Source organism: Argopecten irradians, chromosome 14, assembly GCF_041381155.1.
Source record: "Argopecten irradians isolate NY chromosome 14, Ai_NY, whole genome shotgun sequence".
Lineage (NCBI taxonomy): Eukaryota > Metazoa > Mollusca > Bivalvia > Pectinida > Pectinidae > Argopecten > Argopecten irradians.
In genome coordinates, this window is record NC_091147.1 from 27,270,881 (window position 1) to 27,285,864 (window position 14,984).

Consider the following 14,984-nt stretch of genomic DNA (forward strand, 5'->3'; position numbering starts at 1 on the left):
CAACTATACCTTTGTTTTTACGACACCAATATTTGTCTAAAAGGCTTTTTGGCTACAATATTGCATCTATACAAGTAATAGCAAATAAAGAAGTTAAAGATTTTAAAAGTTCCCAAAGATATAGATCATCCAGCAAGTAGGTATATACCAAAATCTATTCAATTTAGATATTGAGACATTTATTTGACATTTTTGCGTCTGTGGTAATATTTGTTGATTTTGTGCTTAATTGGTGTATTTGATTAATTTGTAATAAATCAAATGAACGATCTGTTACTTTTAGATGAAATGAATATTTATATTTGAGTTTAATGATACTTATTATAATTAACAGTATTTAAGATAATTTCAATTTAAGTAGGCTTGCCTGTTATTCAATCATTTTGACAATAACATATTGTCAATAAATTAGAAAAAAAAAGATGTTGATATGAAAATGAATTCATACTATTGAACTATTTTCACTATAAATACATTTACATGTGTAAATGACCTTTTCACTGACGTAAATATAAATCCTTGGACCTTTTATAGATAAACTTTTGTGAAAAATATTTTTCTGACGGTTTCGACCTATTAACCTTAAACGTACAATGTAATAGGAATGTTAGTCAAAAAACATCGTGGATACATATTTGTTCCCGGCAAACTGGAGGTGCTTACAACATTAACAACATTAAGTGAGAGAAACATTTGAGATGATAATTCTCAGAACAGAAATTAGCCTGCTGATTCGATATCATACAGCGAAACATATTGTTGATGTTCTATGAATTACAGCATCAGGTATGATAGCAGAGACTTCACAGTTTTTCTCAACTCGTCGTTTTCCATTGAATAATATTTTCATCCGCTTGTCTGAACATCACTTAGGCTAGCTCTATGGCTCAGTTCTTGTTATTTCAATTGACCTCCCGTCAGACACTTTTCCAAAATATTGTTACTGCTGCGATTTAAAAAATAACAGTTAAGTGACAAAAACAACAACATGTTTATGAAGCAATGAATAACAAAAACGTTTATTGTAAAATGAATTTAAAAAATACACTTATTGAGAAGAACACTTAATCGCCATGACCAATGCTTACCCGATAGCAGTATCAGAGATTTCGTGTAATTTATAGATATCGTCAAGCATATTGATTTTAGTTTTAGCAACATTTTATTGAATAAGAATACAGTACTACATACATATCATAAGAGGTTAAATTAGGAAACAAGTACAATGCAATTCTTATATACATTGGTTTTAACATAAACATATATAAAATGCATTGAATGTATATATCGTTCTCAAATGTGTGTCGTTTCTTCAATATATTCATAGTCTTATACATGTATATTTGTTTATTATATACCATACCAGGTCCATGAGAGCAATTATTTCTAGGATTAAAAATTTTTTGTTAGAGAAGGACAAATTCGCTCTATTTCTTATTGGGTACAGCAAAGATTTATAAGTGATAGATCCTTGGGTACATTATTTGTAATTTTGCTAATTAAAAATAATGAATCGGATTTAATTTATTACAAACATTTTTTTTATATGAAACAAAGCTAATAATATAGATATCGACACACAATCGTTTGTTTTAGTCGAGTCGAATTGTCAAATCATTCAGAGAGCTCCAGCTAACCCGCTATGCAAACATACGGCTGTCAATTAAGTTACCACTAGGTCTGGCACCGCCCACTTTTAAGCTCCGCCCACGAATTTAAAGCCGCGCCCACCCTTTTTTCGCCGCGGCCAATGAATCCGGTGATATCACGAGGGGTGCGGTTTAGTCGAAAGATCTGGCCAATCGCTGGCATGCGACGAAGCAGAATCGTAAATTGTTGTAGTAAACAGAGATTTGGGCGACACACTGAGTAATAAATAGCAGTGTAGGCATTCATATAAACCATCGTTCAGCAGCCAACCTTCATGCTATTCAACGATATATGAAAACCAGCTGGGTTCACATTTAAGCGGAGCGGCTTTATCTTGGGAAGTTTAAAGATTCGTGCTGCTTAAAACAGCATGTTCACAGCGTTGGAATAGTGTTGTAGTATTCCCCACTACTGACGATACAACAACAAAAAAAAACTCGATGTGCATCATTGTGAAGTCAGAAAACTCTTTGACAAACTAAGTTGGAATACGGATTTTATTCGGTGTTGACATTTTGCTTTGGTGTCTGTGTTTTTATTTGGACATCATGTTGACCCCTTACGTCGACAATTCTCCTCCACACCACCTACCCCCGGGGGCCTTAAAGCTCAGCCCCTCTCATCACGAGAACAGCTTACAGCACCAGGTACCCCAGACCCCCGGGTACGGACTGCCACAGTCGCACGTTAGTAGCTACGCTGCACGCGATTTCCTTCTGCGGAGACCAGACATTGGATTGTCCGAATCCGGTACCACTGGACATACGGGTATGTTTGTTCCGTCCTCAGGAAGTTTCCATTCCACTCATCATCCGGACTCTAGTGCAAACCATGTCCTGTTTGCAGGCCTGCATGACCCTGCGGCTCATCACAACTCTAGTCACCATATCAACAGTGGCATGCGTTTTGGAGCTACAGACATGTATTCACGTGCGGACCAGTTCAATCATATGACAGGACCACGCGCGGACCATTTTGGGACCACACAGCCCTTCAACGTGAATCCTATGGGAGCCATGAACCACATGGGGCCCCACGGGCCGGGAGCGTTCTTTAGGTACATGAGACCCCAGATCAAACAAGAACATACTTGTATGTGGATAGATCCCGAGGGACCGGACCCTAAAAAACCCTGTAACAAAGTTTTCTGTACCATGCACGAGATTGTCACTCACATAACCATCGACCACGTTGGAGGACCCGAGCAGACCAACCATAGTTGTTTTTGGCAAGAATGTTCACGCGAGGGAAAGCCCTTCAAGGCCAAGTACAAACTAGTAAACCACATCCGTGTCCATACCGGAGAGAAACCCTTTCCCTGTCCGTTTCCGGGATGTGGAAAAGTGTTCGCCCGAAGTGAAAACCTCAAGATCCACAAGAGAACTCATACAGGTAAGTTTGATCTATTTTCTACAAAACAAAAACCAGTTTCACAACAAAAAATTATTTTCTATTTTAATTGATGTAAATAACGTCGAATTAATGTCCCTATCATGAACAACCATCCATCAATTAGATCGAGACTTTTTCATTCTTCTGATATTGCAGTGACGTTTCGATTCTTTTGATATTGTGAAACTGGTTTAAATTCAATTATGTTTTGAATTTAAAAACTTTTCATATAGTATTTCATACATGTAATAAACGTGTAAGAAATAAACAAATAATTGGTAACTGAAACCAGTGTAAATATTTAAAAATCAGGATGTTGTCACCTAAAAAATCAGGATGTTGTCACCTAACACGCGTAAGGAAATATTAAATAAATGATATCGTTATAATATTCATATATTTGATATGCTATTTATCTTTCTTTATTCGGGTATATGTAATAATTATAAATTGTCCTTTAGTCTATTTTTTGTCTGACTTTGTTTACAATGTACTTTAATAACATAACATACGGTTTAAGTACTCAATTGAGGATATCGGAAAATAAGTTTTGTAAAATTGCTAAACATACAAGAAATATTTGTTTTTATCACATTTTAAACTGAAAAGATATTGATAAGATAACATGTTAGCATTTAACATTTATTAAAATACCCATGACAAGATGTTAAATGGAAATAAACATTGTATTATATATTTCAAGTTTGCTAACTTCATTTTTTATTTCATCTATTTGTTTATCACTGATAATGTTTGTAAGAAATTCTTTTTCCCTACCTTGAAAAATTACACGTTTGTCCACAAATTTATATCTTACATTTTATACCATTAAATGTTTACGGTTTTCCTATTGAAGCTACAGAACTATATTTGTAATAAAAGTAAGAATTTTAGTAGAATAATTTATCAATTAAATTAAATCATTTTTTCTGAAATCTTTTTTAAAGTTAATTCCAAGTTTTTGATCTAGTAATATAACGGAAAATACACATGTTATAAGGGAATGTAGTGTTTAAAATCCAGTTCTAATTATGTAGTCCTTTGGTGAGAAATGTGTCAGATGTTATTTTTCATACATTTTATTTAAATGTTTTGCATGCATTCCTTGTAACAAAAACGCCGGGGATATTAAAAGGTATTTAGCAACGGCAGGTATGAAAACCACAAAACAACTTATTTATATACTGGTGGAGTTGTAAATAAAACGTTCAATTCACACCCATTCAAATAATTTCAAAACCGCTAGAAGCTGAAATAGAATTATGATCTTTTAAAGAATCCTTTGAATGCGACTTTCTTGATACAGTTTGACAATGAAGAGTTCGACCGAAAAAAATAAATGATTTTTGTATCATGAACTAAGGGTCTAGAGTGATTTTAGATTTAACTGGGGGTCACATGAAATATACGTACAATGATATGTATTTTATGCTAAATGTTTCACACATTTACACACATAAAAATGTAGATATTCCAATTTAGTTGTGGGATAAACAAAATTGAAAACATTTTATATTAAAGCAATTTTCAGGCATGAAACTAGATAAAAGTAAAAAAACATAGAGTTTAATCTGTAATCTGTAACTTATCTGTATAAGTTGAAATATTTACAGATAAGGGAAGAATTTGAGAATTTAAAGAAAATTAATTGATTGTTGAACACACAAGTAAATTGATAGGTCAGTTGTCATATTCAGTCCTATATTAATATGGTTTGGAAAGGTGAATTTAACCCTGGATTAAGTTGTAACTAAATTTAAACATTATTAAACGAGTACATGCAATATAACCTAACTAAGTAATTGTATCAATCAGAAGTTACATTATTTAGGCAATATATACCATATGTTTAAGGAAATTAAAGTTAATTTCTGGAGAAAATTTTACTACAACAAGTGCATTCTAAATGTATACATAGAGTGTAATGAGTTTAATATTTGTGTTTGTATAAACTGTGAAAACTATCGTTTGTAATTTACTTGTTTAGGCTAACATGACTTGCATATTATTGATGTTTATTAAAAATGTTTTGAAAAGAAAGCGATTTTTATGTTGCAATTAAAATGTAGCATAACTACATAGTTTCCTCTTAACTGGTTTTGTGTCGGTTTAAATGTTGATATTTATTTACTGAATTATCAAAATCGAATAGACGTACATCTACATTTTACATTTTATACACATTATTTAGATTGTTTGTTTGGGTTCACTGAATTTCGCTGAACTTTAGTTGATATGATTTAAGTGTACAAATTCTTGTGTAACATAATTTAAAATATTGTTTTTCATATTTTGTGAAAAAAAACATCATTTTACAAAATCATAAAACGTCAATCAAACAGCAATAAAACAAATTAATAATTAATGATGAACGGAATTTGAATGAATATTACAAATTTATTGTTATAATATTGTTGGTATGCTTGCTAATAAATAAAACAATTCTACCAAACTCGGTTGATAAATGAATAATTGAAATCACTTTTATCTACTTACAAACTACTCCAACATGTATTCATGAAGGCACTTTGGTGGTGATGATATGCTATCTGGTTTCGATTAGGCTTGGAATCGTGTAAGGTTAGGTAATACAGAGAATGAGAGGCATGTCTAATTGACAACAAGGATCCGGCCAAGGATCCGGATTCTGTTATCAGTCATAACATTAACTGACCGGAAAGGCGATAAGTTGTAAATCATTTAGATAGACTATTCACTTAGATTACAAATCCATAAAGCTCGCCGGTAATTGTAGAGATGGGATGGAGGAAAGGGTTAATCAATTGATAAATCCAAAGAATTAAACGGAATAAAATATAAAATTGATGAAAAAGATAATTGAATTTAACTAATATTTATTTTTGTATAAAAAAATCATATATGAGTTTCTTTGAAATTGTGATGAGAAATATGCCACTCTGAGTTTACTTTAATATGATAATCAAGTGTGTTTGCTAGATACATTATTGATTTCTAGTAACCTACTTATAAAACAGATCGTCTTTGTTTTCTCAGATTTGATCTGGCACAGTTACTTCCCTTGTTTTCACTCTAACATGTGTATATAGTAGAACATGGACTGATGAATGGCTAAATGGCTATTATACAGATTTTCAGAATCTTAGAATAACAATTACAAACATTATAATCAGTTCAAATACGAATATATAGCTATAGTATTTCAAACAGAAAAATAATTATTTAAAATTAAAACACTGTTAAAGACTAAAGTTTTCGCTTATTCTTTTAGCCCATTTCAAAACCAATATTAAAAAAACTTTACTGCACTGTGTCATGAGTATTGTTTAATAACGCATTTTACTTTTATTGATCAATCTTAATACTCATAATTTAAGTTCTGAATTATTATATTTTTCAGGTGAGAAGCCGTTCAAGTGCGAATTCGTGGGATGCGACCGGAGATTCGCGAACAGTTCCGACAGGAAGAAGCACAGTCACGTGCACACGAGCGACAAACCGTACTACTGCCGAGTGAGAGGATGCGACAAAAGCTACACTCACCCTAGCTCTCTTCGTAAACACCTGAAAGTCCACGGGAAGTCGTCCCCGATTCCGGAAGGATTCGACAGTGAACTGGAAGACACTAGCATGGACAGCGCCGGAAGTGAATTAGAAAATGCCGTCCCGACACCTCAACAGAAAGACATCAAGTCCGAACAACGATCGCCAGTTACCTCCCCAGACCTTTCTGAACCTCGTTCAAACGGAAGCGTTCATCAGCATCATCAAACGTCACCGGTGGTATCGAGTCCGTCACTTCCGGTTTATCCGAACGCAAGCCTACCTCATTCTCATCACACATCTAGTTTTAGTGACTGGTATATTTGTCAGAACAGTGCAGCACCAAGTACAGATCATCTGAACATGAATTCATTCGGACATCTGCAATCTCTTCATCCGCAGCCCCTACTGCAGTACACGTGACATGTTACATCATTTCCGGTTTGACTGATATTGGGAGTAATTGTGTGCAAGTTGCATTATTAATATATTGTTGTTACGTTATGACGTCAGATTTAACTTCAGTGATTTGAATGGAACAATGTAGTCGTGAAGTCAAGATCAACGTCTCTTTGAAGGACTTTGTGCAAAGTTATATTTTGCTCTTTTATACTTATTATTTGAGAACATTTCCCAGAACTTGATATATATAAAGGTATAAATGATACAAAGTCATAAAAGTTCGAAATTGCCAGTAAATGTTAAGACTGACTGTAATTCCATTTTAATGTTATGACTTGATCCAATTAGTGCAATGTTTGTTTTATATTTGTATGATGGTTTTTGCTCAATTATTGTATTTTGTTTTTAAAAATGTTATGGAAATGTTTTCCCATTTATTTGTTGTCTATATGATGTTAATGGCAATCTCACACTAGCTACATTTTTATATATGCCCAAATGTGGATATTGATTATAAGTTATGCCCATATATGGGTCGTAACACTTGGACATGCCCTAATAAGGGTTTTGTAGTGACGGACGCCCATATTTGGGCTTTTATTATGACTAACCATTTAAGGGTTCTTGCCTTTTAAAATGACTTTGATGGAAATAGATATAATTTAAACTGATTTCATTTGTTTGTTGTTTATTTCATTATGATATCATAACTTGAAAAATGATATCTGAAAATCGTCAAAAAATTATTAAAAAGGGATACTTCGCACAAATAAAAAAAAAATCATTGATACATTTCTTTGAAATTGGGTAGAATGTATATATTATGCATGTACATTATTATGATATGACTTATAAATATCTTGCCAATCTCAAGATATCTGACTGTGTTTTGAATTCTTTGCTTCTTTTACTATCATGTTTTGGTAATTTCGTTAATTATATACCGTTACTAACTCTAGTATTCTCTTAAAGAAATGAAATTTTATTTGTGCGGTACATCCCTTGACATAATTTCTCATTGACAAGAACCATTTATAATCTGTGTATGTACTTAGACGTACTGATCCATGGACACAAGAATATCCCCGAAAACGAAATGAAACTTACGGTCGTCGGCATAATAGATTAAAATTTTTAGAATATATTACGGTTCTTTTGATTACAATTTTCGTTTATGTGTAGGTTTTAACATGATCGGAAAACTATATGAATGAGGACATATAAGAAAACGATATCATGTACGCTTTATTAAAGAAAGTGCATAATTACTTACACTCGGATGTCATAAGAACAGGAAACATTAAGTCGATATCATGCATATTAAATACAATATAAGATATGTTCAGTTGAAACTATATATTCACGATATCCTGAATAAACGTTATGATATAAATATGACGCCAATAAGATATCTACACATGCGATATTGTAGAACATACATAATAAATGCACATATACATTAACTTCATGTAAATGATAAATCATACAAATAGATATGAAAAATACATAATACTGTTAGACTTTAATTCCAGACAAGAAAGCATATACCTATGCATTGTAATGCATGTGCAATATCATTCATGCTCGATACTATACATACACAATGTGATACATTCATGTCATATATACAAGGCCTCAAAAATACATTATATAATATGTACATGTACACGTTATCATTTACTCACAGTATCATATATGCACGAAATCATTATAATGATATTGTGTACATATATCATATTGTGTATATATGATATCGTGTATGCATGATATAGTGTTTTTATGATATATGATACCGTGTATTTGTAATATCGTGTATGTATTATATCGCGTATGTATTATATGGTGTATTCATATGATATCGTGTATTGATATAATATAGTGTATGTATGATATCGTGTATGCATGATATCGTGCATGTATGATATCGTGTATGCATGATATCGTGTATTCATGATGGCTGGTATGTATGATATCTTGTATGCATGATATCGTGTATGTATGATATCGTGTATGCATGATATCGTGTATGTATGATATCGTGTATGCATGATATCGTGTATGTATGATATCGTGTATGCATGATATCGTGTATGAATGATATCCTGTTTACATAATATCGTGTATGCATGATATCTTGTATTCATGATGGCTGGTATGTATGATATCTTGTATGCATGATATCGTGTATGTATGATATCGTGCATGTATGATATCGTGTTTGCATGATATCGTGTATGAATGAGATCGTGTATGTATGATATCGTGTTTCCATGATATTTTGTATGCATTATATCGTGTTTGCATGATATCTTGTATGCATGATATCGTGTATGCATGATATCGTGCATGTATGATATCGTGTTTGCATGATATCGTGTATGAATGAGATCGTGTATGCATGATATCGTGTATGAATGATATCGTGTATGCATGATATCGTGTATGCATGATATCTTGTATTCATGATGGCTGGTATTTTTTCTCTTCTTCCTAACTGACTTTATCTTTCCTAATGCCTCCCTTGGCACCGCCTCACTTTTGGCCTTGAGTTGAGCGTTCGCCCCTGTGAGGAAGGCTCTGGGTTCTGTCCCCTGGCCGAGACACACCAAAGTCTATAAAAGTGGTAGTTTCTGCTTCTGCTTAGCGTTCAGCATACAGGGAGTGGGACGACTGGTTCGCCCGTTGTCAGTATAATGTGACCGGGTGGGGTGTGTTGCTTGGTGTCTTCGGCGGCATGCTTCAGTGATATAGCACTATAAAAAGGGCAACAGTTCCACTATACAAGAAGACACAACACTAACATACCACAGTCTCCCAAAACACGCACATCACACAACATACACGCAACACACCGCATACATGGGAGGCCGTCCTTACATGACCATAGCTGTTAATAGGACGTTAATAAATCAAACAAACAAAATATGATATCGCGTGTATATGATATCGTGGTTGTATGATACAGTATTGTGTATATATGATATCGTGTATGTGTGATATCGCGTGAATATGATATCGTGTATGTGTGATATCGCGTGTATATGATATCGTGTATGTGTGATATCGCGTGTATATGATATCGTGGTTGTATGATACAGTATTGTGTACATATGATATCGTGTATGTGTGATATCGCGTGTACATGATATCGTGTATGTGTGATATCGCATGTATATGATATCGTGGTTGTATGATACAGTATTGTGTATATATGATATCGTGTATGTGTGATATCGCGTGTATATGATATCGCGCGTATATGATATCGTGGTTGTATGATACAGTATTGTGTATATATGATATCGTGTATGTATGATACCGTGTATACATACACTGATCATATCAATGCCTTACCGTAAGAACGCCATCATTAGTACTTGTTGTCATTATATTAACGTGATCTTGTATGCATAAAATATGAGCGTTATAAACTTTTGTTTATTACAATTTTATTTTACGATCCTCATACATCTATTAGAGTTATTTCCCTTTGTTTCAATCACGAAACGAAGGGAAGTAATCTAATTAATTAAAAAGAACATCGTATGACCTTGGCAACTATCGTTCCTTTGATTCCCATTTTGACCTTGACCTATAGCGTTACATTGAAAATCGTTCTCATATGCATACCCTTGACATTAATCCTTATATACTGTTGGAAAACCTGACTGTTGGCGTTTATTTGGTACTTGCCATTAAAATGATCTGAATAGAAATAAAACAAAGTCAAAACTAGTACTTCAAAAAGTCAATGTTGCGTGTACCGTATTCAATTATATTTCATGACATAAAATATCTTTAGACGATTCAATAGTGATTGAAAACTTCGTACTCAACACGACATTTTTATTGACTTTAAACCCCTACATTCAGATCTGAGACATTATCGAGTATAAAGAAAACTTGTCAAGAATTAAATACAAAATACCTCCTTATTACTAAAACCTCTGTTGACTTTCTATTAGTCCACCATTTGCAATTCACGGCCAAGTTAAATAGAACTTGTTATTAAATTTCATTTTTTATTTTATTTATCGAACGTAAAACTCACTCATAGACAGACGACATGTTTACATACGGAAAATACAATATTGAGTAGAATTCTGGGGTTCTAAAGGGGGGAATACTGACACATTATCAATTGAATCAAAGAGACAGAATTCAATGAATATCATTCTAGTTGAATCAATGCGGTATATCTCAATCGGTTTGGACATAAGCCTCCTTAACTTCAAGCGAAGATATGCGATAAGTGGGTCCAGCTTTCCAAGTGTTTTTTTCGTGATACTGAGCGAAATAACTGGTCTTTGCTGATGTTATAGTGTCGTACTGAAAGAATCCTCAAATATTACTTGAAAATAGATTTCTTCAGTGCTAGTATCATTATGTGTAAAAATATAGTAAAGCGATTAAAATGAAAATTGAAACTAATTTTAGCAAATAAATGGGAAAAAGACTATGCTAGACTTTATGTATGTAGCATGCTGGAAAGGACCGAAGACGGCCGATTTTAAACGCTCTGCGATATTTATTTCTTGCTTTGGATATAAACTTGCGCTTGCTTCGGGTTTTTTTCGGGGTTGAAAACTCCGTCTCCGTTTCAGGCATAAGGATATATATATCATGATAAACGAGTTAAAAAGTAGAAACTCCATAGTTCCACAATCTTAAATAATGCATGTTTTTGGTGATCTTAATCTTAAAATAAAATGCGAACAACCTTTTGAAGATAGTTTTAATTATTTTGAATTTTGATAATTTATCTGAAATGACATAAAGTATATCTATCAATATTGTTTTCTTTTTAACGATCCACAATCTGACGATGTTTTACCTTCGCGATGCATCGAGAGACTTAGTGGGGGAGGAGAAATAGGTTCCCATGACGTACCCCTCTTTTTTCAAAAAAATGAGCAGACGTAACGTCATTGTTATAATTTAATTTTCAGCATTTTTCTATCATATAAAAATGTGTTTATTTGCCTCTGATTGTTGTCTGGTTCTCTATCTATGCTTTGCCTCTGATTGTTGTCTGGTTCTCTATCTATGCTTTGCCTCTGATTGTTGTCTGGTTCTATATCTATGCGAATGTGTCATTTTGGCCATTTTTGATACCTGATATCCAAGATGGCCGCCATATGACCCGCATGGGACATTAGTTGTCAATGGCAACAAACATAAAATGAAACTAGACATCATATCGGTCCTAGAAAAACATGTTTCGAAAAACTGCCAGAGGGGTACATGGGAACCTATTTCTCCTTCCCCACTAACTGGGTGGTAGCCGAGATTTATCTCTGGGAGGAGACGGAATTAATACCAACTATACCCGACATCCATTCCTAACAGTAATAGCAATCTAAATGATATTAGCCCGTATTCACTGAAACCATTAAACTCACTACAAACCAATTTAAGTGCATACAAAAAACGAAATGCAGTAAAAAACAAACGAAACAGAAAAAAAACCCTCACAAACATCACTACCTGAGGTTGCTTAATATAATCGTCCATTTATTCTTTAGGAATAGTCTATTCACAGCTATAGGTACGCGTGATAAAAATCTTCGACACAATTGGCCCTTCATGCATACCTAAATCTCAATAATTCAAACACAATAACCAGAGGCTGACAGTTTCACAGTGACGTGGATATTGCGAGATAAATGCTTAGAGCTTAAATTTCACACAGGAGCTTATTAGCCGATCACAGTTTCTTTGTGAGACGTATAAGGGGCTATATAACAAAGTGTTATCTTTTGTCACAAATTATTCGCTGTGTCGTTTAAGTAATGGGATCCGCTAGTGTGGTTCTATCATTAGAGTAGAGTAGTCCGGATATAGTTGTCCTGTCCGCCTCGGTATGTTAGAACCACCCGTAAGTTTTTTTGTAATAATGTGTTTATGTTACGTGTACACGTAAACTTTGACCTAATCGTTTGTGCCGTGAAGTCATTACATGGATTAGTACTTGAATATAATGCATTGGATGGTTTTAAATTATTGGAGGAATTTGGTCTAACTATTTTGCTGAAAAAAACACGCAACACCTCTCTCGCAGAATAAGGTCGTAGAATGTCATCGAAACTTTAAAAGCAATAGCAGAAAACCATTTTTTATAAAAGAGATAGACAATCTAATAGCAATATTAACCAATAGTCGGTTGGTCGAGTTATTTTGTCAATATATTAACTCATTCACTCCCGAAATTTATTGATGGACTGATCTAGTCTTTGATTTTGAAGAGTTTAAATGTGTCATAAGGGGCGAATGAGTTAAGTAAATGGTTGAAGAGGATTCATCATATACATGTAATATTCAAACCATGACTATATCAAATAATTTCATTATTCGTTTTACATATTTACTAAGGTAGTGTTCTGTTTTGACAAATTCATTTATGCATCAATTAGCAATGCCAGTCAGTTTATATCGATGACGAATTTTCCATGTTGGTAAGATAGTTGCTTTGTCCCTATGCACATATATCTGTCAAAATGTCGAAGTCTGGTATCAAGGTCAAAGAAAACTCGGCATAAATCAAGCCAGTATCGGGTCAAGACTGAAGAAACTCTGAATACCCCTCCGAATGATCTGAACTGTTAACATCCACAATTATATCCTACAGGAATTTTAACATAACATGCTGACTAGTATGTCGTGGATGCTCGGTTATCTAGACGCTTTGTTATTAGGAGACACTGTTACAAACTCTTGACCTGATGGAATATCGTCGATGGTCTGTCCCCAATTCATTTTGTTTGCTCAATCAAAACATTCACAATTGGGAGTCGAAAAAACTCTTGCCGATACAGCCGATCTTTCCCGAACATTGCCGAAGTTTTGAGTGTGTCACAAACAATATTTAATGATCTGCTTCAAATACATGGGTGAAGTTCATTTTGTTGAACAATCCACAGAGGTGAAAAGACACCTAGAGAGTTCCACAAAGGCCCTTAACTCTATCTAATACCCATCGCCCGACAGTGATCGTACTCCCAGCGAAATTCATTGACAAACGCTACAGGATCCGCGACGGGCGACCTCTTTATCCATTGAAAGCATTCATCGCTGAAGAATCTCGATCCTAACTAAAGTTTTGACTGTGAAGCTGTATCAGTCGCTAATTGCCGACAGAATAAAGGCTTTTACATTCATTGTATTCTATTGATAGTTATGTTACATAATAAACGTTTATTCTTTATTTCTTAGGACTGTTATTGTTACCCTATTGTGATTCGTGTACGATGCCTGCTGTGAAATTTGGAGTAGTTAACAAGACTCTGCTCTCTGATTGCAAGTCAAGTCGGAGTTTGAGCACAGGAAAAGTAAATAATTGTTTGCTTAAACAAAGTGGGATTCGAGATTTTTTACGAATTACATATAGCTTCGGTTAGATCATATGGAAATATATATGAATGTATATTTACAGCTTTTACTTCTATGCATAATCAAATTATTAATGAAGCGAAAAACGATCTTTAGCGAAACGAATTCGAATTTCTTTCTTTTCAACTTTGGATTTAATTTTAGTTAGAAAGAAATAATGTTTTGGCTTCTCTTGCGAAATCACAAAATGCAAAACTACTAAATGTAATTCACCAAAAACACACTCGTGCATAAGACATAGAATAAAGAATGATCATTTGTTTGTAAAGATGACTAAATTTGGAATCAATTTTGCTGTTTAAGTTGCTCTTTTTTTCCCTCCAAAATGTCGTCCTTGTCCGCACCGTCTTAGATTTACATTCAGTTGGGAATCATCATGGTGGGTAAGACTCTCAACAGTATGGAACAATTGCAGTTACTTTTTCTAGAGTAGAACGATGCTATTTAAAATTTCCTGCTTGATGTCTGTCACATATTGTTTTAGCGGAACCAAGCAGACTCGTGACTCAGAGCTTAACATCTTCATATATCAAATCCTACATAAATCAAAATCGGTTGAGGACAGAAACGGCACGAGACGAGTCAACAGTGACCAAGTTAGCAAACTATTTTTTGAATTTATTTGGAGG

The 14,984-nt window shown here is 33.9% G+C and overlaps 1 protein-coding gene across 1 annotated transcript; it reads left to right on the forward strand.

Annotated features, from left to right (window-relative positions):
- Window positions 1–1,896: 1,896 nt before the first annotated feature.
- LOC138307856 (zinc finger protein ZIC 4-like) lies at window positions 1,897–7,637 on the forward strand. Its single transcript, XM_069248766.1, has 2 exons — window positions 1,897–3,042; window positions 6,422–7,637. The coding sequence occupies exons 1-2, from the start codon at window positions 2,199–2,201 to the stop codon at window positions 6,985–6,987; spliced, it is 1,410 nt and encodes a 469-aa protein (XP_069104867.1). The 5' UTR covers window positions 1,897–2,198; the 3' UTR covers window positions 6,988–7,637.
- Window positions 7,638–14,984: the final 7,347 nt, after the last annotated feature.